Here is a 26251-nt window from a genome sequence, read left to right as displayed (position 1 = left end):
ACCATGTTGGTCAGGCTGGCCTTGATCTCCTGACCTTGTAATCCACCTGCCTTGGCCTCCCAAAGTGCTGGGATTACAGGCGTGAGCCACCGTGCCTGGCTTTTTTTTTTTTTTTTTTGAGATGCAATCTCGCTCTGTCGCCCAGACTGGAGTGCAGTGGCACGATCTTGGCTCACTGCAGCCTCCGCCTCCCGGGTTCAAGCGATTCTCATGCCTCAGCTTCCTAAGTAGCTGAGACCACAGGCACCCGCCACCACGCCTGGCTAATTTTTTAGCCCACTTACTTTTTCATGTTTTCCTCTCCTTGTTTGTCTAACGTAAGAGTTGAAGCGGGGGGGATTTGACTCTATTTGCACAGACAAGCACACCTCACTCTGGCTGCTGTGGTTTCTGGGTTTCTCCCTGGCTGTGTTTGTCTCTCACCCCATGGCTCTTTCCCTGTCTCCTGCTCAGCCCTGGGCCTGGGTTAGCCAGAGGGAGTTCTGGGGACCCCCCTTACCGTCTGCTGAAGATGAGCAGCTGAGGCTTCTCCTGCTCCAGGGCCCTCAGCTGCTGCCTCATCTCATCGCTCAGAGTCATCTGGTCCAGCCTGAAAGCACAAAGGAAGCCGGGTCCTCCTGGGATCCCCCATGTGGTCCCCAGGTCCCCAGGGCCCAGAATCCCAGGACCTGCCACCTTCTGAAGGAGCAGACTCAGGGTGGGTTCCCTGGGAGCCGGGCTCTGAGGAGGAGGGTACAGTGAGGAGATTCATTAGGGTGTGTTCTTGGGTCAACGCCAGGGCAAGGGAAGGGAGGGAATCGGGGAGACGTGGGCTGTGAGGCAGTCTCCATGGAGGCCTCCGCTGACTCTGGGAGATGATCCTTTAGAGCTGTTTAAAGGAGTCGGGTTGAGGGGCTGGGCCTTTCTACCCCAACATTGGCCAGTCATCGGATGTGGGCCTCCCCAGGAAGGAGATGTGGCCTTGGGTGAGGTGGCTCTCACTGGCAGAGGCTGTCTCTGCAGCTGGCTGCCAGGGATTTCCCCATGGCCTCAAAATGACCACCTCAGAACTGGGTCCTGGGATTTTCTTCCCAGTGGTCGGAAGTTTTGCTGGGAAGAGACAGTCCTGGTTCCATCCTCCCAGGCCTTGTGGTCTGGGGTTTCTGCCAGATGTGAGATGCTGATTGTCTTCTCTGTGTCTCTGTGTCCTCCATCTGCTACAAAGGATGAATTAATCCTGCCCTGCCTGTTCTGAGGCCCAGACAAGGAGGAGGTGAAAAGACCCTGCCTCCTGCGAAGGGCTCTGCATTCGTTCCCCTACTGCTGTTAGAGCTGTTCTGCCCCTGGGGAGGAGCGCAGCCCTTAAAGTAGAAGGTTATTCTTCTCAACTAAGTCCCGGCTCCAGGAGGGAAGGAGGTGGAAACCTACTCGGGACTCTAGAGAGCAAACCCCCTCAGAAGCAGCCCAGGTTTGACAGGTAAGTGTTGAGCTGGGGCCCGAAGCCACATCTGCCTGCCATGGCCAAGCTCTGGAGAGAGGCTCTTCAGCATAAGGGAGGTAGTGATAGCCAAAAACACTCAGTGGGGAGCAGCAGGCTGGGGTGCAAAGGTGCTGCCCCCTCGGGATGGAGTTCCCATGGTTGTAGATGGCCAGTGTCAGCTACAGGAGAACCCAAATGTGGACTATTTATTTCTGTTATTCTGCCTTGACCACTTCTTTAGGTTTGGGAGGCCTGGCTGAGGAAAGCCCAAGGCCCAGGCTTCCTGGACTCACTCTGAGAAGGCGCTGGATGTGGGGGTTTGGAGCCCCTGTCTGCTCCCTGAGCACGTGGCAGGAGCCGCAGGTAAGTGTCAAGACAGAAGCCACCTGTGGGCTTGCTCCCAGGGAGGGGAGGGGAGCGGATGTGGCCCAGAGATAGTGTGGGGGTGGCTCCTCGGGGAAGGGCAAGAATCTCTGGGGCCTACGGGATGGGAAATGAGGGCTGGGGGCTCACTCCACTCCAGCCGCTCAGGGTCCTTCAGCTCTCCAGGGTTCAAGTGCCTCTTTGTTCCGGGCCTTTCCCCACACCATCCCTTGGCCTGGACTACTCTCCCCAACTTGGCCTGGGTACCTATTCCTCCTTCACACCTCAGCCTGGCGTCGCTTTCTCAGGGAAGTCATCCCTGGCCCTTCCATCAAATCCCATCCTCCCTCAATATTACATCCTCATAATACCCTGTACTTTCCTTTCATAGCACTCCACAGAGCTCATAAATATAGACTTGTGCATTTATAGGTGACCAATGTCCATCTCTTCCCCACTAGAGTAGAAGCTTCAGAAGGGCAGGGCCCATGTCTGTTTGCTCACTATGGTACCCCAGGGCCTGGTCTGGTGCTTACATGTGGGAGGCACTCAGTGAATGAATGAATGAAGCGCTGCCCTGGAGTGAGGGGAAACTGACAGTCCCCTAGAACATGCAGCCTCAGTAATAGTTATCATTTGATCATGCCCGACTCTCTTCCCAGCACTGTCCATGTTTTTATTTGATTAATTTTTGAGACTGAGTCTCCCTCTGTTGCCCAGACTAGAGTGCAGTGACGTGAACTAAGCTCACTGCAACCTCTGCCTCCCAGGTTCAAGCGATTCTCCTGCCTCAGCCCCCCGAATAGCTGGGGTTACAGGCGCACACCACCATGCCCGACTAATTTTTGTATTTTTAGTAAAGATGGGGTTTCACCATGTTGGCCAGGCTGGTCTCAAACTCCTGACCTCAAGTGATCCACCCGCCTCGGCCTCCCAAAGTGTTGGGATTACAGGTGTGAGCCACCACGCCTGCCTGTGCTTGTTTTTATATACATTTTATTTCATTACAATCCATGAGGTGGGTATGATACTCCCATTCCACAGATGAAGAAACAGAGTCCCAGAGAATTCGGTGACTTTTCCAAGTCACACAGTATAAGTGGTAGAGCTGGTAAGAAACTTGGGTTGATTATACATTTATCAGTCCTTTTTCCATTCACTGTCTGACACCCCCCCGCAACCCTCTTCCCTGCCCTCTGCCCAGAAAGGACCCACAGGGCCTTACCCCAGGCTTGTGAGTTGGCAGGCAGGATGCCTGAGCCCCTTACAGAGCAGTCGCATGCCAGCGTCACCCAGGTTGTTCTGCTGCAGGTCTAGCTCCATCAGGCTGGAGCTGGTGCTGAGCATCGAGGCCAGGTCCTGGCAGCAGCCAGACGTGAGGCCACAGCTGACCAGCCTGCAGGAAAGATACACACCAGCTCAGGTCATTGTCCTGAGGGCTCGCTCTTCGGGGTAACTAGGGTCTGATATTCCTTCCTAGCATCTGTGGCCTTTTGAGGGTCTGGGATGACAAGCAGAGAAGATACAAACTTTCCTGGCTTGCAGTAACCTGAGAGATTTTCACTTTCCTTTTGCAGCCACAGAACCCCTCAGGATGCCGGCACCCACCCTTTCTGAATCCTGTGTGATTCACCTGATCCTGTCCCCTCATTCTGTCCCCATTGATGAGTAACTTACTCAGTGTCCCACTTGTACACCTGGGTCTGTTTTCTCTTTCCTTTTTCTTTTGAGACGAGGTCTCGCTCTGTGTCCCAGGCCTCCCAAAGTGCTGGGATTACAGGCGTGAGCCACCGCGCCTGGCCAGTAGGGCCTTTTTAGAGGGCAAAATTAGCAACATACCCTTTTCCCAGCAGTTCTATTTTTCGGAAGTTAAGCTACAGATAATATGCTGGGTCTCAGGACGCACTGGGGGATGTTAACTGCTGCCCTGTTTACAGCAAACACTGGAGACAATCTGGCTGCTCATAATAGGTGATGGATAAAAAAATGATGGTAGGTCCATGTAGTGAAAATTCCATGCTGTGATTAAAAAGAATGACGTGACTTTGTACGTACTGATGTGGGACCATCTCCAAGATATATTTTAACTGATAAAGCAAAGTGCAGGGTAGAGTTTGTGCTGTGCTACCATTTATGCCAGAAAAGGGCTATGTTCCTGCTGTATGTTGTATATATGTAGGCTCTCTCTGGGGGATCCCGTCTGGGGATCCTCTGCTCTTGCGGTCTCAGCCCTGCTTCTAGAACTGTTGGCTCTCCCAGCTGGGTCTGCTGAGACCCAGCTGCAGTCCAAGCTCGTAAATGTCACAAAGCGTTACCGGGCCTTCGCTAAGAGAGGGGACTGGGAAAATGGAAAACCAGGCTTTGAGGTCAGACCTGGCTTCAAATCCTGGGGCAGCTACTTCCTGGCCACGTGGCCTTGGGAAAATAATGAATCTCTCTGAGACCCAATCTTGTCTTCTGTAGATGTAGCGAGGATTAAATCTAACAAGTGTTACTGAGTTCTTAGCTGACCAGGGATCGCTGACCCCTGATATTAGGAGGGGATCCCAGTTGTCTCCTCTTTCCATCAACTCTGACCAGGATTACTGAATGGGGAAGCAGGCAATGGCCCTGGGAAGGGGAGAGGTTTGGCCTTGGGAAGAAGGAAGGGACGTGTGATGTGTGAACAAGGATCTCGCAAGGTGTAAACAAGGATCTTTCAGGGCTTGGGCAGAAATAAAAGCATACCCCGAAGGCAGCCCCCTGAGCTGGTGTGCAGAGGGGTGTGTATAACTTTGGGCATCAAGGGAGGAGGCCCAGCAGGACCAGGGAGAGGGAACTATGCACTCTTGTTTCTTTTCTTTTTTGAGAAGGAGTCTCGCTCTGTCGCCCAGGCTGGAGTGTAATGATGTGATTTCAGCTCACTGCAATGCCCACCTTCTGTGTTCAAGCGATTCTCCTGCCTCAGGCTCCCTGAGTAACTGGGATTACAGGTGTCCACCATCACGCCTGGCTACTTTTTATATTTTTAGTAGAGACAAGGTTTCACCATGTTGGCCAGGCTGGTCTCGAACTCCTGACCTCAAGTGATCTGCCTGCCTTGACATCCCAAAGTGCTGGGATGACAGGCGTGAGCCACCGCGCCCAGACTTGTTTCTACATGGTAGAGGGGGGATGGCTCTGTCCCCTCGGATGAGATAGAAAATTGAATTAAGTGGACACCAGTGATTTCAGCTCTCTATGGCAGAGCCCCATGCCAAGTAAGAGGACCTGTTACGAGGCAGATCACAGCTGGTGGGAACAGGAGAGGAATAGGAAATCACTGCTGCAATCCTCATTGCTCTATCAAGTGGGCACTATTATCATCATCCTTTCTGGTAGTCTGTGAAAATGGCCACAAATTCTGCCCCGTCCCCACCTTGCATTCATGTCCCTTGACTCGACTTGGCTTCTCTTGCTGTATTTGGAGGCTGGAGGCCCCCTCCCTCTGTCCAAGGGTGGATGAGCTTCCTCCTGAGCCTCTACTGCCTGGCTGAGATCCTGTAGGCTCCTCCCACTCCCACAAAGCAGGCCTCACCTTCTCTCTGCTCTTACCCTCCGCCTGCCTCATGGTGGCAGGCAGTTCCCTCCACCTCCCCCTGCCCACCAAGAACAATTACTGCAGTCGCTGTAGCTTGCAGCTCGGCCATCTCAGTGTCTGGCAAAGGTGTTTGGCTCCAGCATTCCTGAGCACATTGAAGCTCAGGTCCAGCTCGGTCAGGGTCTGGTTGGCTCTCAGCCCAGAGGCAAGGTCCTTGCAGTCCTGAGCTGTGAGGCCACAGCCAGCCAACCTGTGGAAGACACACACCCATGGTCTTGAGGTTACTCACCTGTTGATTCAACAAACACCCATAAGCAATCATTAATCACCTACTATGCGCCAGGCCTGTGGGCCAGGCAGAGGTCTAGAAAACCCTCCCAGGTCCCAGAAATGCACAGGGTACTTGGGGATAGACATAGAAACACATAATATTTAGTTTTTTGATCCTTTTTGATTAAAACCCTCCAATGTTTTCCCACATTACCTTTTCCTGGTCTACAGGGCCCTAGGGACCTGGATCCTCATCATCTCTGTCCTCATCTCTAACCTCTTTTAGCTCCATCCTCACTGCCCTTCTCTCTCTTCCTTCTACACCCCAGGCACAGTTCCACCTAAAGCCTCTGCACCTCCTGCTTCTGCTGCTGCTTCTGCCCGGAACAATCTTCTGGTGCTGACATCTCATGGTTTGCTCCTCCGCTTGTGTCAGGTCTTTGCTCAGAAGGAAGTCGCTTTGGTGACATCTTGCCTCATCTCTCCACTTAAATTGCACACCCACCCCCAGACTCCCTGCTCCTTTCTGCTTTACTTTTCTCGATAGCTTGTCACTCACAATATATTTTACCTAGTTATTTGGCTTCTTGTCCTCCCTCCCAACTAGAATGTAAGCTCCTTGAGGAGGAATTTTGCCCTTTCCTTTTTCCTTTCCTTCCCTCCTTCTTTCCCTCCCTCTCTTCCTCTTTCTTTTGTTTTTTCTTTTCTTTCTTTCCTTCCTTTCTTTTTCTTTCCTTTCTTTCTCCTTCCTTCCCGCTCTGTAGTGGCCATCTTGAATTTCTTAATAATTTTGTCTTTAAATTTGTGTTTTGTAGGTGAAGTCTGATGGGACCATAGAGCCTCAGCTCATAGGTGATGCCATCTCCTGCCACCTCCCGCCCTTCCTCTGGGGGAAACAGTTCTTGGTCATCCTGCATTTGAGTGTTGTGGGGCCCCCACTCAACCTTAGCCCAGTGATTATTGCCACCCTTTATCTCTGGTGGGGGCCTGGATCAGGCATGGGTACGTTGGGGTGGGGCATCTTGGGGTAGGGCAGGTGGCAGCCTTTCTTGATGTGGGCTGGCGGCATCATAGCACATTTGGTGATTTGGTGGGGGCAAATCTCCCCCACCACTGATCTAGATACCTAATGCATCCTGGCAATACCCTGGAGGGTCTCCCATCTGCTTTAGGCTGGGGAGGTGGCCCATGGGAAGGAGAGATGTCTAGCTTGACATTTTACCCACTCTGGGGCATGGTGCCTGGGTCTGGTGACTTATGTGAGAAGCAGTCTGCATCTGGTGGGCCATGTGCACGTGCTGAGCTGTGGAGAGGCCTCTGAGCACCTTTGAGGGTCTGGACAAACACTGCTAGTGTCCCAGTGCCCAAGGGAATGCATCGTTAAATAGCAAATAAAATACACTATGATAGGTTGAGAGAGAAACTATGGAAGAAAGAAAAAGCTCTGTATTGTAGTACCTTTAACAGCACTTTCATCCTGATTTTTGAGCTAGGACACTGCATTTTCATTTTGTACTGGGTCCTGAAAATGATGCAGTTGGTTCTGAGAGGAGGAACAGTTTGTTTTTAGTTAGGGAGGAGAGTCTAGGTGAGAATATGCTGAGTTTCAGAAGCCTCTGGGACATCTCAGAGGAGGGTGTTGTGTTTGGGTCTGGAGCGGCAGATGCAGGGTTGGCAGGCACTGCGGGAGGGGCCATCTGATATGATTATGGGAGCGACTGTGTGTGAGGAGGAAGGAGGTCGAAGGTGGGGCCTGGTTATCCTTCTCCTGGTTGGACTCAAATACCACTCTCTCCATCCCCTCCAAAAATCTCTGTCTTTCCTTGCTCTCATAAGACCTACTTTTCCCCTTTGTTTTTCTCTGGCTTCCTTCTGGACTTTCCTATCCAGCCAGGAATTTAAGGTCAGCTGTATTAAACACACATCCTGGCAAGGTGCGGTGACTCCTGCCTGTAATCCCCGCACTTTTAGAGGTTGAGGTGGGAGGATGGCTTGTGTCCAGGAGTTTGAGGCTGCACTGAGTCATGATCACACCACTGCACTCCAGCTTGGGAGACAGAGTGAAACCCCAATTCCCCTGTCTCTCTTACACACAGACACACAGACACACACACCCACACACACAGACACACACAGAGACACACACACTTACACACACACACACACACACAGACACACACACAGACACAGAGACACACACACACATACACACACACACACACACGACCTGACTCAGTATGTGGCACTGTAGAGCACTTGGCATTTTGGAGTGCGCCAGGCCCTTGGTAATGTCTCCCTGGACAATCACTGTCTTCCTTCTCTGCTCCCAACCCTGAGTGCAGTGTGGCCCAAGAAAGTCCAGACGCAGCTGGCAGATGTGGCTCTGTGCTCACTGCCTGTGGCTGGCATCTCACAGCTGACGGCCTATTTCCCAGATGGCTGTCTCCTGCCAGCCCACTCTCTCCCTGGGTGGTCGGTTCTACCCACCTGGCTTATCTGATTTCCTGCTTGTTGACAAGCTCATTTTCGCTGGGCATGTTCCTGCCCCCAGGACTCATCTCAGTATAAACAAATGTGCCTCTCTTGGGGCTTTATTCATTTTTAAACAACTTACATTACAAGCTGTGCTGTGTGGACTTCCCTCCTCCAATTCTACCCACTCCCAAGCCCCAATGAAGACACTTGGTATTGGACCTCTGTGAGGAGGCTGAGGCCATCTGACCCTGGGCAGCAGTGACCCCAGTGGGCAGGTGAAGGGCACAGGCTTTGGGGCTAGACAGAGATGGGTTCAAATCTTGCCTCTGTCAGTTACAAGTTGAAGACTATGGCAGATGTCTTTACCAAGTTTCAGTTCACTCATCAATATCATGGATCTGCCATGTCTATTGTACCAGCTGGCTGCAAAGATCCAAGGAGATCATGTATGCCATGTTCTTAGGGAAGCCCCTGGCAGAAGGTTAGTGCTTAAAGGATGCTGCTGCTGTGGAAACCAAAGCCCTCAATGTCCCTCCACCTCTCCGTCCTCAGCTGCCTGTGTCATCACATAGTCCTTTCTCTTCTGTCCCAAGGGAGGCCAAGGGTCCACCCTCATGTGTCTTTGATTCCACACCCTTTGTCTGGTCTCTCCCCTGACCTTGCTCTTTCCGGCATTCCTTTTTTGAGCTCTCCAACCCCACTCCTACTAATTTCTCCTTTGTCTGCGTAATGTGCTCAACTTTACAGGCCATTAGTGAAAAAACCCCAGAATTCCTGACACCAGCTTATTCAATGTATTTCAAGATAAATCCAAAAGTGAAATAAGCCAGACATAGAAAGAAAAACACTACATGGTCTCACTAGTGGTTGAAATATTAAAAAAGTAAAATACATACAAAGAAAGAATAAATGGTGGTTACCAGGGGTGAGGAGGGGGAGGAAATGAGGAGATGTAGGTAAATAAAAAAAGAGAAATACAATAGTTAGGACTTTGCTTGTGGGTCTTGGGTAGTCTGGCATCCAAGCGTGTGTAAGGCTGTGCACTCTTCCATATGGAGACGTTTTTACTCTGGGAAATATTCACATTTGCCTGATCCAGATTTTCTTTCTTTTTATGGTGCTACCCCCAGAGAGCCAGAATTAATCAGGCCCCGGCTTTCCTGACAGAGGAGGTAGGTGTTGGTGCTGGGTCATGCCCTCACTGAGTTGTGTCCAGCTCTCCCACTGCTAACTATGTGAATTTGGCAAGTTGTTAATTTCTCTGAGCCTCTTAGGACAACTTAGGCACTAAGTACATAGCATACACGACCCTAAGTACATAGCATACATGACCCTAAGTACATAGCATACACGACCCTAAGTACATAGCATACACGACCCTAAGTACATAGCATACACGACCCTAAGTACATAGCATATATGACCCTAAGTACATAGCATACATGACCCTAAGTACATAGCATATATGTCCTAAGTACATAGCATACATGATCTCCTTTGACTTTGCAGCCACCTTGTACAATAGACATGGTGAATCCATGTTATTAATGAGTAAACTGAAACTTGCTAAAGAAACCTACCCATAGTTTTCAATCTGTAACTGTTAGAGGCAAGATTTGAACCTCTGTGTGTCTGGCTCCAGGGAATGTCCTTCCCCAGCCCATTTCTTTATATATGGAAAATGGAAATAATTGTCCCTGCTCTGCCATTTTTGCAGGGTGTTTTTTGGAAGGCTCAAGGAATTAATGGATATGGAGGTGTTTGGGTTTGAGATAGTGAAATTCTATGCCAATGTAAAAGAGTACATTGAAGATTGGTGTCTTCCTACTGGGGTGTGAAGTTTGAGGTAGAACCAGGATTCCTTAGTCCTACTCAAAAGCATTTTTACTGGACTCTGGCGGTTCTCCTTGGATAGGTCTTAGGAGTGGGTAGAGCAGCCTCATATGGATACAGAAAGTCACAGCACCAGGCTGGGCTTGCCTCCTTACTCTGCCTGCTCAACTTCTCCCACTGTTACTCCTTTTCAATGAACAATCTCTTGATTGCTTTCCTTTCTTGCAATCCCCCTTCTCTCAATCTCTTATCACTTTCTTTTCTTCAATTTCCTTGGAATGTAGCTTAGATTCCATGATCTTTCATTGGCAGTATCCTGAATTTCTTACTCTCTGACCTTCCATCACATTCCTCTGGCTAACCCTGATTCCTTCTCCTTCTTGTGCCTTTTATCACTCCTCCTCCACTGATTCTCAAGCTGAGATCTTTTCCTTCTTAAATGCAAGTAAGCAGATGGACAGACACACACATTTACTCAGCCCACCATCCCCTCTGCTTTAGTGCTTTCCTCCTTTTCACTATCAAAGTCTTTGAAGAAAGTGTATTTGTGGTCTCATTTTTTACCTCTTTCTCCCTCTTTAACCCACTCCAGTCTGTATTCTGGCCTCTCCATGCCACACAAGCTACTTCTGCTGAGGTTATTCATGACTTTCCTATCACTAATCCAGTGGACAAATTTCAGTCCTTATCTTACTTGACCTCCCAGCAGCAGTAGCCCCTGCTGACCTCCTTGAGACCCTCTGCTCTGTTGGGTTCCATGACACCTCTCTCTCCTGGAGTCCCTTTCATCTATGTGGCCCCTCCTTCTCAGGTTTGTTTGTTGGCTCTTCTTTGGCCATTAAACACTGGGGTGGGGGTGTTCCCCACGCTTGACATGCAATCTTATTTTTGCCCGTGAATTTTAGAATCAGCTTGTCCATTTCTGCAAAAATGGCAGCTGGGATTCTGCTAGGGATTGTGTTGAATCTGTAGATCAGTTTTGGGGGTATTGTCATTTTAATAATATCAAGTCTTCCAATCTATGAACACGGGACATCTTTTCATTTGTTTAGGTCTTACATAATTTCTTTCAACCATTTTTTGTAGTTCCCTGTGTACAAGTTTTCTTTTGTTAAATTTATTGTTTTCCTAATTTAATTTTTGGATTGTTCATTGCTAGTGTATAGCAGTACAACTAATTTTTGTATATTGGTCATGTTTCCTGAAACCTTGCTGAAATCGTTTTTTTTTTTTTTTTTCTTTTTCAACAGGGTCTCCCTTTGTCACCCAGGTTGGAGTGCAGTGGCACAATCTCAGCTCACTGCTACCTCTGCCTACCGGGCTGCAGCGATTCTCCCACCTCAGCCTCCTGAGTAGCTGGGACTGTATGCGTGTGCCGCCATGCCCGGCTAATTTTTTGTAGTTTTGGTAGAGACAGGGTTTTGCCATGTTGCCCAGGCTGGTCTTGAACTCCAGAACTCAAGCGATCCACCCACCTCAGCCTCCCAAAGTGCTGGGATTACAGGGCATGAGCCACCATGCCTTGCCCTAATTTTAATATTTGTAGATTCCTTAGGATTTTCTACATACAATGTCACGTCACCTGCAAATAATAGTTTAATTACTTTCTTTTCAATCTGGAAGCTGTTAATTTCATTTTCTTGCTTAATTGCTCTGGATGGAACCTTGAGTACAATGTTGAATAGAAATGGCAAGAACAGACATCTTTGTCTTATTCCTAATCTTAGGGGGAAAGCACTCAGTCATCCACCATTAAGTATAATGTTAGCTGTGGGTTTTTCACTGGTAACAACTTTATCAGGTTGATAAAGTTCCCTTTTATTTCTAGTTTGCTGAGTGTTTTCAATGTGAAAAGGTGTTGGATTTTGTCAAATGCTTTTTTTGTGTCTTTGAGATAATCATTGGTTTGTGTTCTTTATTCTATTAACATCTTGCATTACACTGATCAGTTTTCCTAGGTTAAACCCAATTTGCATTCTTGTGATAAATCCCATTTGGTCATGGTCTACAATCCTTTTTATATGTTGCCAGTATTTTGTTATGTAATTTTGCATATATATTCATAAAGGATGTTGGCCTGTAGATTTTTTTTTCTCTTGTGATGCTTTTGGTTATCTTAGTCTAATTTTGGTATCAGGGTAATATTGGTCTCATAGAACAAATTGGCACATGTTCTCTTTTCTGCTATTTTTGGAAGAGTTTGAAAAGATAAGTGTTAATTCTTCTTTAAATATTTGGTAGAATTCACTAGTAAAGCCACCTGGGCCTGGGCTTTGTTTCATAGAAAGTTTTTAACTTACTAATTCAATATCTGTAATTGTTATAAGTCTATTAAGATTTTGTATTTCTTCTTAAGTCAGTTTAGGTATATGTGTCTTTCTGGAAGTTGGCCTATTTCATCTGGGCTATCTAATTTGTTGGCTTACAACATTTCATAATATTCACTTATAATCCTTTTATTTCTGTAAGTTCAATTGTGATACCCCATCTTTTATTTCTGATTTTAGTAATCTGAATCTTCTTACTTTTAATTTTAGTTAGTCTAGCTAAAAGGTGTCAAATTTTGTTGGTATTTTTAAAGAACTAACTTTTAGTTTCATTGGTTTTCTGTATTGTTTTCTATTCTCTGTTTCATTTATCTCTACTCTAGTCTTTATTATTTCTTTCCCCCTGCTTGCTTTTGGTTTTGTTTGCTTTTAAAACAAATTTTTTTTACTAACATGAAAGACCTAAGGAAAACAAATTCTTAAAGTGTAAGTTTAGGTTACTGATTTGAGATTTCTCTGCTTCTTCTTTTTCTTCTTCTTCAATAGACTTTATTTTTTAGAGTAGTTTTAGGTTCACAGTAAAGTTGAGCAAAAAGTACAGCGAGTTCCCATATAGTCCCTGTCCCCGCATCCCTCATACAATCTTTCCCACTACTGACATGCTGTACCACACTAGTACATTGTGGTGACATTTGTTACAACTGATAAACTGACATGGACACATCATCACCCAAAGTCCATAGTTCACATTAGGGGTCACTCTTGGTGGTGTACATTCTATGGATTTTGATTGCTGTAAAATAATATGTATGAACGATTACAGTATATAGAATAGTTTCACTGCCCTAAAACTCTTCTGTGCTCTATTAATTCCTCCCTTCCCCCAAGCCCTGGAAACCACTAATCTTTTTACTATCTCCTTGTTTTTGCCTCTTCCAGAATGTCATATAGTTGGAATCATACAGCATGTAGCCTTTTTAGATTGGCTTCTTTTAGCAACATGCATTTAAAGTTTCTCCATATCTTTTTATAGCTTGATAGCTTATTTCTTTTTAGCATTGAATAACAATCCATTTTCTGTTTGTACCACAATTTATGAGTCCATTCACTTTCTGAAGGGCAGCTTGCTTCCAAGTTTTGGCAATGATGAACAAAGCTGCCACAAACATTCATGTGCAGGTTTTTATGTGGACAGAGGTATTCAACTCATTTTGGTAAATATCAAGGAATGTGATCGCTGGATCCTATGGTAAAAGTATATTTTGTTTTGTAGAAAACTGCTAGACTGTATTCCAAAGGGGCTGTCTCATTTTGCATTCCCACCAGCAGTGAATGAGAGTTCCTGTTGTTCCACATCCTAACCAGCATTTGGTGTTGTCAGTGTTTTGGATTTTGGCCATTCTGACAAGTGTGTAGTGGTATCTTTTCTTTTTTTCATTAATTAAAAAAATTTGAGTAATTTTTTAAGAGATAAGGTCTGTCTCTGTTGCCCAGCTTGAAGTGCAGTGGCATAATCACAGCTCACTGCAGTGTTGAACTCCTGGGCTCAAGTGATCCTCCTGTCTCAGCCTCCCAAGTAGTTATGACAACAGGCACAGGTCATCATTCTCAACTAATTTTTTATGTTTTTGTAGAGACAGAGTCTCTCTATGTTGTCCAGGCTGGTCTCAAACTCCTGGCCTAAGGCAATCATCCTGCCTTGGCCTTCCAACGCTTTGGGATTACAGGCATGGGTCATCATGTCTGGCTCTATCTTTCCTTTTTTTTTTGTTTTAAATAGAGGCATTTATAACTATAAATTTCCCTGTAAGCACTGCATTAGCTGTATCCAATACATTTTGGCATGTTGTGATTTTGTTTTCATCCCTCTCAAAGTATTTTCTAATTTCCTTTGTGATTTCTTCTTTGACCCTTGGTTATTTAGGAGTGTGTTTTTAAATTTCAGTGTATTTACGAACTCATCAACTTTCCTTCTATTGTTGATTTCTACTTTCATTTTATCATGGTCAGAGAATATGCTTTGTATGATTTCAGTCCTTGCAAATTTGTTGAGATTTGTTTTATGGGGCAATCTTATCTTTGGATAGAGCTTTATTTGATACCTATTTGGCAGGTCCAGTTGGATACCTTGAAAGGATCTTGAAACCAGCAAGCACGAGATCACACTCATGACACTCCACCCCCCAATCACTTTTCTTTTAGTATTCCCCATCTTAATGAAGATGCCACTATCTCATGAGTTGCTTTGGTCAGAAACCTAAAATCATCCTTGATATCTTCCTCTTCCTTTTTTTCCTAAATTCAATCCGTTACTGAGCCCAGTTGATTTTACTTTTACAGCTCTCTTACATCTAGCCACTTTGTTCCACATCCATTGCCAATACCATAGTCCAAGCTATGACTGTCTGTTACAAAAAGTACTATAATTTTCCTTAGTCCAAGCTATCACTATCTTTGCAGGGACTACTGCAATTTTCTTACTAATTGGTTTCCCAGCCTCTACTTTTGCACTCTTCCAATCCATTTTTCATGTTGCAGCCAGTTTCTGTTTTGAAAATGTACTGATCTTGTCAACCTTCTGCTTAAAATTCCACACCATCAGGAAAAGACCCAAATCCAACACGGCGCACAAGCCTTGCATAGTCTGGTTCCTGCTGGTATCTGTAGCCTTATCTCATCCCTTTGCTATCTGCCCTCCAGCCACACTGGCCTGCTTTCAATTTCTTGACTGCCTTCTCCTGCCTTCTGCACAGAGCCTTTGTACATGCTATTCCCTTTTCCTGGAACTTTTTTCTTCCTGCTTCGCTTGGTTAAATCCTCTGTATTCTTCAGACCTCCCTCAAACCTCACTTCATGAAGGAATTTTTTTTTTTTTTTTTTATGAGCAAAAAATCCTATCTGTGTTTGTTTACTAAAGTCACCCTGGCCAGAGAGGGCCTCAATGAATATTTGATAAATACAAAGACAAATCCCTCAGCCTAGACTCAGCTTCTGCCTTGGATCTCTTCCCCATCCCTGCTTCAGAACAGAACCCAGGCCAGACTCACCACAGGGTCTCCAGGAGGCAGCGAGGGCATCTCAGGGTCTTACAAAGACTCTTCACTGCAGAGTGGCTCAGCGAGTTTCCACTTAGGTCCAGCTCCTTTAGGTTTCTGGTGACCTTGAGGACGGAGAAGAGAATCTGCCAATAGGCATCTGTGACTGGGGCCCACCTGAACCTGAGGGGCAGAGAGAAGGACAGGAGAGATGTGATGTGTCTGGCAGGGGTTTGAGGTACCCAGCCCTGCACAACACAGTTGGGCTTTGTCCCCCTGAGCACCAGGCCACAGCAGGTAGTGCCATCTCCAGTACTAACCAGCCTCCCTGCCTGTCTGCCTCTGTCACCCAGGGCTAGGTCCCTCTCCTCCATGTGGCTCCTCATTCTACAGCCCTTACCATAGTACACTGAAGTGTTCATCCCGTGTGTCTGTTTCTGCCTCAGTCTGGGAGTTCCTTGAGGGCAGGGACAGACATTTGTCTTTTTTTTTTTTTTTCTTTTAATCTGCACTGCTCAGCATAGTGCCTGGCCTTTGTGCTGGGCACTGCAGATAAGAAAAAAAATTTTACTTAAAAAAATTTGACAGCCTTCCTCCCTTTGATGCAGACACACTTGTGCTCCTTTGGCACAGACATTCTGGAGTCCCAATGCCCAGGAAAGAAGATGGGAGGCGGGAGTAGAGCCTGGGAGAGATGGCCTGAGGATGATGTTGTGATGGAAGACTGTATATGATCATATGCACTGCTGTCCAGGTTGGCTCACATGGGACCCTATCCCCTTCCCAGGATAACAAGAGGGTCTGCAGGAGAGAGATGGCTGTGGGGAGTACCCTAGGAGAGAATATTTGCAGCCTGAGGGGAGGCGATGATGGCTTTGTCTGAGGGTGTTAGAGTAGACTCCAACTCATGTGATTTCTACCCATTTAATTGATCTGTTTTCACACACTACTTTAGTGACCTCATCTACCTCCAAGGCTTCAACTACTCAAAGCTCTATTCCAAGTTTCAGACTGAGTTTTCTATTTTCTGGCCGGATATCCCCACCTCGACATCCCAGTAATTCTTTCATCTAATTTGTCCCAACAAGTCCCCAACCTTAATTCATCTTTCTCCCTAAGTCTGCAGAGTCACATGGGGGCAAGAAGCAGAGGCAAGGAGCTGCCTGCATGTGGGCTCTGCTTCTCGTCCCTCACTCCATCTCCTCTGCTGCAAAAAGAGGACAGCAATAGCACCTGCTGCAGAGGGGTATGTGAGAATTAAAAGCTACTACAGAGTATCCCAAAAGTCCTAGAGCAGTTTTAAGTTTTAATAACTGTGGAAGTACAAGTACTACAAACATGTAGAAAAAGCCAGCTGAGTGCAGTGGCTCTTGCCTGTAATCCCAGTACTTGAGGAGGTAGAGACAGGAGGATCGATTGAGCCCAGGAGTTTGAGACCAGCCTGGGCAACATAGTAAGATCCTGTTTCTACAAAAATAAAAAAAAATTAGCCGACGTGGTGGTGTGCACCTGTAGTCCCAGCTACTCAGGAGGCTGAGGCAGGAGAATGGCTTGAACCTGGGAGGCCAAGGTTGCAGTGAGGTATGGTCATGCCACTGCACTATTCCGAGGAGACACTGAGATCCCATCTCACACACACACACACACACACACACACGAAAAAAGCCATAAATGAAAGCTTATTTGAATTTCTTTTACATTTACTTAGTTTTGTGAAACTTGAAAAATACATTTTAAATTTTTTATTTCCGTTGGCATTTGCCATCCTTAATCAAGGTGACTGGAAAAAAATTAAAAATGTATACTTGAGGCCGGGCACGGTGGCTCACGCCTGTAATCCCAGCACTTTGGGAGGCTGAGGCGGGCGGATCACGAGGTCAGGAGATCGAGACCATCTAGGCTAACACAGTGAAACCCTGTGTCTACTAAAAATACAAAAAATTAGTCGGGCAGCTGTAATCCCAGCTACTCAGGAGGCTGAGGCAGGAGAATGGTGTGAACCCAGGAGGCAGAGCTTGCAGTGAGCTGAGATAGCGCCACTGCAGTCCAGCCTGGGCCAAAGAGCGAGATTCCGTCTCAAAAAAAAAAAAAAAAGAAAAAAATTATACTTGAAAATGCACAATGCTTAATCACACACCAAATACCTGGAACCTCCCATCCTGCCATCTTCATTTCTTTAATATCTCTGGTTGGTTCTCCTCTTCCTTCCCACAGCCCTTGGCCAACCTCCACCCTTTCTTCCTGAACTTTCTTGTTTGTTTATAGTAGCCTCCTTATTCTTCTTTCTGCCTTGCCTAGCGGATTCAGTTCCTTCAAAATTTCTCCTCCCACCTGCGGCTGAAGCCTCTGACTTTCCCATGGCATTCTCTTAAGGCTCCACTTGCTCCTGCCCATCCCAAACTCTCTTCTCTGGCCTGGTGTTCTTGGTTCCCTTTGCCCATTCCAGCCCCCATCCCCTGGCCAGCCACCATCTGGCCTCTGCCTCTAGATGCCTGGAACTCTTTGAAGGTTTCCCATCTGTCCACTGCTACTTGCAGTACCTGTATCCAGGTCCTTTAAAGCCTACCTCACACTTATAACTATGAACAACTAGAAACAGCTTAAAATGGCCAAGAACAGGAGAATGGTCAAATCAGCCATGGCACTCTCCCTATGGAATTGCATGTGGTCATTCAAAATGGTGTTGTATCAGACTACTTAAAAATATATGAAGGGCTGGCATGGTGACTCACGCCTGTGATCCCAGCACTTTGGAAGGCCGAGGCAGGAGGATCATTTGAGGTCAGGAGTTCAAGACCAACCTGGCCAACATGGTGAAACCCCGTTTCTACTGAAAAGACAAAAAAATTAGCTGGGTGTGGTGGCGTGTGCCTGTAATCCCACCTACTCTGGAGGCTGAGGCACAAGAATTGCTTGAACCCGGGAGGCAGAGGTTGCAGTGAGCAGAGATCGTGCCACTGCACTCCAGCCTGGTGACAGAGCGAGACTCTGTCTGTCTCTGTCTCTCATTCTCTCTCTGTCTTCACACACACACACACACACACACACACACACACACACACACACGTGTATGAAGGGCTGGGCATGATGGCTCACGCCTGTGATCCCAGCACTTTGGGAGGTCAAGGTGAGCAGATTGCTTGAGCCCAGGAGTTTGAGACCAGCTTGGTCAACATAGTGAAACCTCATCTCTATACAAAAAATATGCAAGAATTATCGCTACATGTTGGCATGCTCCTATGGTCTCAGCTCCTGGGGGTGCTGAGGTAAGAGGATCCCTTAAACCCAGGTGGTCCAGGCTGCAGTGAGCTGTGACTGCACCACTGCACTCCAGCCTAGGTGACAGAGCGAGACTCTGTCTCAGACAACAACAAACCAAAAAATCACCCCACACCCACTCACAAGAAGATAGCCTTTGATATATAAAGAAAATAAAACTGACTATAAAATAAAATGTACAATATGGTTCGATTTCGCCATAGACACGTGCATGGAAAAAAGATGGGGGTTCTTACAATTGACCACTAATTTTTTTTTTTTTTGAGACTGAGTTTTGCTCTTTTTCCTAGGCTGGAGTGAAGTGGCACAATCTCAGCTCACTGCAACCTCTGCCCCTGACCTGTCAAGTGATTCTCCTGCCTCAGCCTCCCAAGCAGCTGGGATTACAGGCGCCTGACACCATTCTTGGCTAATTTATGTATTTTTAGTAGAGACAGGGTTTCACCATGTTGACCAGGCTGGTCTCGAACTCCTGACCTCAGGTGATCCACCTGCCTCGGCCTCCCAAAGTGCTGGGGTTACAGGTGTGAGCCACCACACCCGGACAATTTTTAATGATGGTCATTTCAGAGTGATGGAATTCTTGCTGATACTACTTTTCATCTTTTTGCTTATCTACATATCCTTTTTTTGTTTGTTTTTTGAGACAGAGTCTGGCTCTGTTGCCCAGGCTGGAGTTCAGTATCGCAATCTCGGCTCATTGCAAACTCCGTCTCCCAGATTCAAGTGACTCTCATGCCCCAGCCTCCCTAATAGCTGGGATTACAGGCGTGTGCCACCATGCCCAGATAATTTTTGTATTTTTTAGTAGAGATGGGGTTTGGCCATGTTGGCCAGGCTGGTCTCAAACTCCTGGCCTCAAGTGATCCTCCTGCTTTGGCCTCCCAAAGTGCTGGAATTACAGGCGTGAGCCACTTCACCCAGCCTACATATCTTTTTTTTTTTCCTATAATGAACATGAATTTTATTGTGAGAAAAAGTTTTAAAAATATAAATATGAAGACCCACATCAAACATTTCTTCCTCTGAGAATCTTCATTGTCCACTCGTGTGATCACTCCCTTCCTTGGGCCACCACAGTACCTTGTCCATACCTCTACTGTTGTAGGCATCACACTCTGTTGTCATTAAATGAATGTTTGTCTTCTCCCCTATTTTTTGAGCTCCTTAAGGCAGGTATTGTGCTTTTTAATCTGTGATCTGTAGGGCCTGGCATAGAATCAGTGCTTAATAAATACTTATGGAAGGAATCATCTAAAGCAGGACATAGACACATACCAATACCATGTGATAGATACCGCGACAGAGGTTGGGGAACCAGGGTGGGGAAGTTCTCAGTGTTGCCAGGCTGGAGAATGGTTAGAGGAAGCTGTTCTGGCACAGCCAGAGAGTGGGTTTCAGGCTGAGTGCCTGGGGCAATAGTGGCACCACGGTCACAAATAATTATGAAGTCCGTTTTGCAGGGAAAAATAGGAAACTCTTTTTGAGAGCTGATGGGGAAGATCTCAGGGCCAATGTCGTTATCATTGAAAGGGTTCCTGAAGCAGCTGGAGGAGCGATTTCTCCTAGAGAATGAACGCCCGGAGAGAGGAGCAGAGGTAGGGTGGCTGCCTCATCCTGGGGAGTGTGGGGGTAGCAAAGGTCAGCAGGAAGGTGGGAGCACGTCCAGGAGAGAAGGTGGACGGCCATTCTAAGGGTAAGAGGAGAGGTGGCAGACATGGCGGGGCCCAGTGGCCTCTCCAGAAGCAAGCAGGGCCTGCCCCACAGCTGGGCACTGCAGAGGAGCTTAGGTAGACAGAGCATGGTGGTCAGATTGGGCGGTTAGAAGTCACTGGCGACCCTGATCCTTTAGCCACCCCCGCCCCCGGCCAGGCTCAGTGAGCGTGACTCCGGTGCTCAGGTCACTCGGGCTTATGGACCGACAGAGGAGCTGCAGACATGGGTGGTTTGGGTACTCACAGGACTACCCTGGTGGGGCTCCATGCTGGTCTGTGCTGTCTGCCCTCAATCAGTTGAAGCTTCTTCACGTGGGGGCTGAATTTAATGCAGAAAGTGCACACTAGGAGCTCCATGTCTGTTTCTACACACATGCCCATTTCTTGGAAATGGGCCATCACTTGTGTCAGGAACGTTTTGTTCTGAGTCTCGTACAAACAGTGGAGGAACTCCAGAGAGTGTGGCTGCAGCAGCGGCTGCAGGGACGGGACCCAGTGCATCAGTTTCCTCCCCTGAGACAGCCGGCAGTGAAAGATGTTCTTCATCTCTCTCTCCCCCTCATCACTTAACAGGCCCAATAGGAAACGTGTGGTTGGTGCCCCAAACAGGCCATGTGTTCCATATGCTTCTAGCAACTTTTCCAAATGTATGATGCAATTAGAATGTTTACCTCTCCCCTTCTTATCCTCCAAGGCATAGGACATTGCTGCAAAGAACTCCTGGAAACAGAGGTGAATGAAGCTGTAGCTGAGAGGGATGGGGTGCTCTTGAAGAATACCCATCTTCAAGAGGGTGGAGATAATGGCCACATCTAACCCATGCTTCCTGAGGTCATCTGGACTGAAAAGGGTCTTTTTTTGCCAGATGCCTTCAGCAGCCAGAGAGCAGAGGTCTCTGAGCTGGGGTCCCAATGGCTGAGCTTGGAGAGCCTGGGAAAGGTAACGCAGACAGAGGGTCGTGGTGGTCTTGGAAGTCAGTGTGAGTTTTTCCTTCCGCTTTATCTGCTGCATCAGGCAAGTGCAGGCCAGCCAGGACACCCAGGGCACGAGACACAGGGTCCAGAGTTCTTTGTTTGATTTGACCAACCTAAAGGCTGTAATTGCTTGCCTTTCATCTGTGAAATATTTGTAGAAATATTCCTTCCTGCTGGACTCAGAGAACCCCAGGACCTCTACCCAACGTGCCTGCTCCAAAGAAGGAATGAGATTCTGCAGAGCTGTGGTCCGAGCTGTGATCAGGAACGAAGCCTCAGGAAGTATGGTTTTCCCCAGCAAACTGCCCAGCAGTGCATCCACTGGCCGCGGCTGGCTCCAGTGCAGACAGAGCTCGGAACTCGGCTCCTGTAAGACCCACCCTGGCTCATCTACACCATCGAGGATGAAGAGCAGCCGCTCTGGCCTAGACAGGATCTGTCTAATGGGAGCCTGAGCAGCTGTGCAGTCTTTTCCAATGAGCTCAGCGAGACTCACCACCTTGGACTGGGCCAGCTCTCTGCAGCTGAAGTAGAAGACATGCTGGAAGCGGTCCCCATACAGCTGGCCTCTCCCCCAGGCTTCCCTCACCTGCCTGGCCAGTGTTGACTTCCCAATTCCAGCAGCCCCCTGCAGTATGACTATGCGAGGTTCTTGGGTATCCAGGCCTGGGCCAAATAAGTCTCTGATCTCAATTAAATGTCCTCGATCCTCCTCCACATCACGAGGCCAGCTTTCCTTGACCAGGGGCTCTTGGCTTCTGGGGTGAGGTCTTTGTAGCAGTAGCAGCTGTGTGAATTTTTGGTTCAAATCCTCATTTTTCCAGGGCCATGTGGAACAGAGGCTCTCTCTCCCAGAAGGCTCCCATGGGTGGCGGTGGGGCTGTAGGCTGGCGTGCACCTCTGGGGGTGTTCCTACCGCCACTGCCCATGGGGGCCTGCCTTTCTCTGATTTCTCTATCTCTCTTTCTCTGATTTCTAAGTAAGGGAGGGAAAGAAGGAACATAAAGGTAGAGAATAGAAGAATTAATTAATTAATTAAACAACTGTTTTAAGCGCCTACTCGAAGCCACACACTGCGCTGGCTGCAGACACTGGTATGTTCCCGCCATGCGGCGGAAGGACATGTGCTTTGGGGTAGAAGATCCCAGTTCAAGTCTTGACTCAACCAAGTCACACTCCCTGAATGACTTTCCTTCACTGAATATTTATCAAGGGCTTACTCTGTGCCAGGTGCTGCTATAGGGGTTGGGGATAATGAGTGAACAAAACAGACACAACTCTCAGTCATCACTAAGCTCATGATGCTGGCCATTAGCCCCTGTGAGCCTCAGTTTTCTCATCTGTAAGCTGGGGGTTGTAGGAGGTCATGGAGGAGTGGAGGAGATACCAGAATGTGCAGCAGATGCTGACAGCATCCCCTGAGCACCTGCTGTTGCAGTACCTGCCAACAGTGTCCCTCGGCAACAGCTGTAGTCATCTGTCTGAGGGCTCTTTCTCTGTCTGTAAGCCGGGTGGGCCAGAAATACTGGAGGATAGTTCTCCAGTCCAGGAGATGCCCTTAGTGGATGACAGATGGGGGTCCCTTGCCCCCAGGACAGATAACACTCAGGTGTGTTCTGTCTCCCAGACATCCGCAGCAGCATGGAGCCTCAGTTGCTTACAAGGTAACCTGTTCCATCATCTACCTTTCCTGGGTTTCCCTGCCTCCCCTCTCTCTCGTTGATGTTTCCAAGGAATCACCTCCCCAGTAAGCCACCTGCAACCAAATCCAGTCTCAGGCTTCTGGGCGAGCCGAACCTGAAACAGATGGAAGATACCTCATGACCTGTGAGAAGCTGAGCTCATCTATGCCACTGTTTCCCAGGGAGGGACCTCAGGCTCCTATCTTAGTCAGATTCCAAATAGAACAACAGTTACAACTCCTTCTGTTCTTTTCTTCACAATATGTTCAGTGCCTCTCCCTTCTCTCCTTAGGTGAATTTATTTTATTTTATTTTATTTTATTTATTTTTTTTGAGGCAGAGTTTCACTCTTGTCACCCAGGCTGGAGTGCAGTGGCGCGATCTCGGCTCACCGCAACCTCCACCTCCCAGGTTCAAGCGATTCTCCTGCCTCAGCCCCCCGAGTAGCTGGGATTATAAGCACCCACCATCACGCTAGCTAATTTTTGTATTTTTGTAGAGACGGGGTTTCACCATGTTGGCCATGCTGGTCTCAAACTCCTGACCTCATGTGATCCACCCGCCTCGGCCTCCCAAAGTGCTGGGATTACAGGCGTGAGCCACTGCACCCAGCCTACCATCTTGTCTTTTACTCAAACAAGTTTTCCTACCTTTGCTCTTGATAGATCTAAAAGCATGCCATGTGGTTTTTATACTTGTCATGAAACTGTTCTTTGGGATATTATTTTGTTCAGGTTCCCCACTTGGACAGCAGAGGGGGTGACTCTGCCCATCCTTGCCACTGATAGCCAGGCGGGCAATGTCTGCTAGTGGTCTGCTTCTGTCTGAACTCAGCCAGCAGAGGCAAACTCCTGGTTCCCCGAGAAACATTCTGAAGGCAGGGCGGTTGACTCCACCCACTACCACCTCTCCTAGCCATGCAGGCCATGTCTGCTAGAGCTTCCAGCGCAGTGGTCCTAATTCTGTCTGAATCCGGCTGAAGGGTGCAGCCTCCTGTTGCTGCCCAGGGAAACACCTAGATGGCAGGGTGGGTGACTCCAACCACCTCTGCCTATGGTAGCCAGATGGGCCACACCTGCTAGAGCTTCCAGCCCAGCAGTCCTGCTACTCTGTGGGTGGGTGCTGTCCCCTGTTCCCTTGGGAAGCACCCAGACAGCTGATTACGTGACCCCACCCACTTCTGCAGATCCTAGCTGAGCAGGACTTGCTGGTTTGGACAATGCTCAAGCAGGGAAGAGACCTCATTCTCTTATCACTGACAGAGGTGAGATGTCCGAGTTTGTAGGCTGGTGGAGGAGTGAGGTATGCCTCTCTCCGCAGGGCGGACCCAGCAAGGATACGGCCTGTCTGCCAACCACGGCCCCTGCCTGAAGGGTGTTTACCAGAACACCCAACAAAAGAAATGCAGGTGTGGGGCCAGTAATCAGAAGGGTCTCATCTAAGGCCCAGGAGTGGACTAAGTGAGAAGGTCACCCCCCTGGCCCCAACATACACAGAACACTACTGCCAACCGTACCAAAATGTGAAGAACCACGCAGCAGAGTAAGAGTGTATCTCCTGGTGATCACTCTTAAGCACTGCCTACTGGATGGCGGCCCCAAACTACAACACCAAAATGTTTTGCAGTATTCAGTGCCTCTGAAAACTAAGGTAAAGGCTCCCACCAGTGCCCTGCCCCAGCCAACACACATGCACCCTGCCATGCCACTGTGGCTGGCGCCATGTGCAAGTAAGCACAGATCCCGCTGGCACTGCCACAAGCAGGCACTTTGGCCTGCACCCCCAACGGACTGTTGAGGCCAGCGGACTGGGAACACCTTGGCCCCTTTAATGCAGCAGGTTCTGAACCCCAGGGGGCCAGAGGAAAAAGGCTGGGGACCCAGTACCAGCATTCTAGAGTTAGAGAACGCAGCTCAGGAGTGCTGAGCTGAGCCTTGGCCACCTGAAATCTTCCAGAATCGAAGCCAGTTGACTGAACCCACCTTATACCACAATCAAACCCCCAAGGGCTTCAAACAAGATAAAAACAAACCAAAACAAAAACCCCATCCAAAGGAAGACAACTTCAAAGATTAAAGGAACATCAGCCCACACACATGAGAAAGAACCAGCTCAAGAACTCTGGTAACTCAAAAAGCCACAGTGTCTTCCTATCTCCAGACGTGTGCACTAGTGCCTCAGCAATGGTATTTTAACAGGCTGAAATGGCTGAAATGACAGACATAGAATTCAGAATATGCATAGGAATGAAGATCACTGAGATTCAGGAGAAAGTCAAAATCCAGTCCAAGCAATCTAAGGAATACAATAAAATGATACAGGAGCTGAAAGACGAAATGGTCATTTTAGGAAAGAACCAAACTGATCTGATAGAGTGGGAAATCTCACTACAAGAATTTCATAATACAATAGCAAGTATTAACAACAGGACAGACCAAGCTGAGGAAAGAATCTCAGAGCCTGAAGACTGGTTCTCCAAATTAACTCAGTCAGGCAAAAATAAAAAAGAATAAAAACAAATGAGGGGGTGGAGCCAAGATGGCCGAATAGGAACAGCTCCGATCTACAGCTCTCAGCGTGAGTGACTCAGAAGACTGCATTTCCATCTGAGGTACTGGGTTCATCTCACTAGGGAGTACCAGACAGTGGGTGCAGAACAGTAGGTGCAGTGCACCGTGTGCGAGCCGAAGCAGGGTGAGGCATTGCCTCACTCGGGAAGCGCAAGGGGTCAAGGAGTTCCCTTTCCTAGTCAAAGAAAGGGGTGACAGATGGCACCTGGAAAATCGGGTCACTCCCACTCTAATACTGCGCTTTTCCAACGGGCTTAAAAAATGGCACACCTGGAGATTATATCCCGCACCTGGCTCGGAGGGTCCTACGCCCACGGAGTCTCGCTGACTGCTAGCACAGCAGTCTGAGATCAAACTGCAAGGCGGCAGTGAGGCTGGGGGAGGGGCACCTGCCATTGCCCAGGCTTGATTAGGTAAACAAAGCAGCCAGGAAGCTCGAACTGGGTGGAGCCCACCACAGCTCAAGGAGGCCTGCCTGCCTCTGTAGGCTCCACCTCTGGGGGCAGGGCACAGACAAACAAAATGACAGCAGTAAGCTCTGCAGACTTAAATGTCCTTGTCTGACAGCTTTGAAGACAGTAGTGGTTCTCCCAGCACACAGCTGGAGATCTGAGAACAGGCAGACTGCCTCCTCAAGTGGGTCCCTGACCCCCCCAGCAGCCTAACTGGGAGGCATCCCCCAGTAGGGGCAGACTGACACCTCACACAGCCGGGTACTCCTCTGAGACAAAACTTCCAGAGGAACGATCAGGCAGTAGCATTTGTGGGTC

General features: G+C 48.1%; 1 protein-coding gene across 4 annotated transcripts in view; it reads right to left on the bottom strand.

Annotated features, from left to right (window-relative positions):
* The window catches only part of NLRP1 (NLR family pyrin domain containing 1), a 98069-nt gene that overhangs the window by 24957 nt on the left and 46861 nt on the right, over window positions 1-26251 (bottom strand). For 2 of the 4 annotated variants that reach the window (XM_055256974.2, XM_055256976.2), the window contains 5 exons: window positions 20500-22204; window positions 15274-15444; window positions 5461-5631; window positions 3048-3218; window positions 500-589 (listed from right to left, as the gene is read on the bottom strand). In XM_055256974.2, the coding sequence (XP_055112949.2) occupies window positions 500-589; window positions 3048-3218; window positions 5461-5631; window positions 15274-15444; window positions 20500-22204 (2308 nt within the window). The remainder of the gene's footprint in view (window positions 1-499; window positions 590-3047; window positions 3219-5460; window positions 5632-15273; window positions 15445-20499; window positions 22205-26251) is intronic. The other 2 variants (XM_055256975.2, XM_055256977.2) reach the window with 1 other exon arrangement.

Source organism: Symphalangus syndactylus, chromosome 20, assembly GCF_028878055.3.
Source record: "Symphalangus syndactylus isolate Jambi chromosome 20, NHGRI_mSymSyn1-v2.1_pri, whole genome shotgun sequence".
Classification (NCBI taxonomy): Eukaryota; Metazoa; Chordata; class Mammalia; order Primates; family Hylobatidae; genus Symphalangus; species Symphalangus syndactylus.
This window is presented reverse-complemented; position numbering and strand designations above follow the sequence as displayed.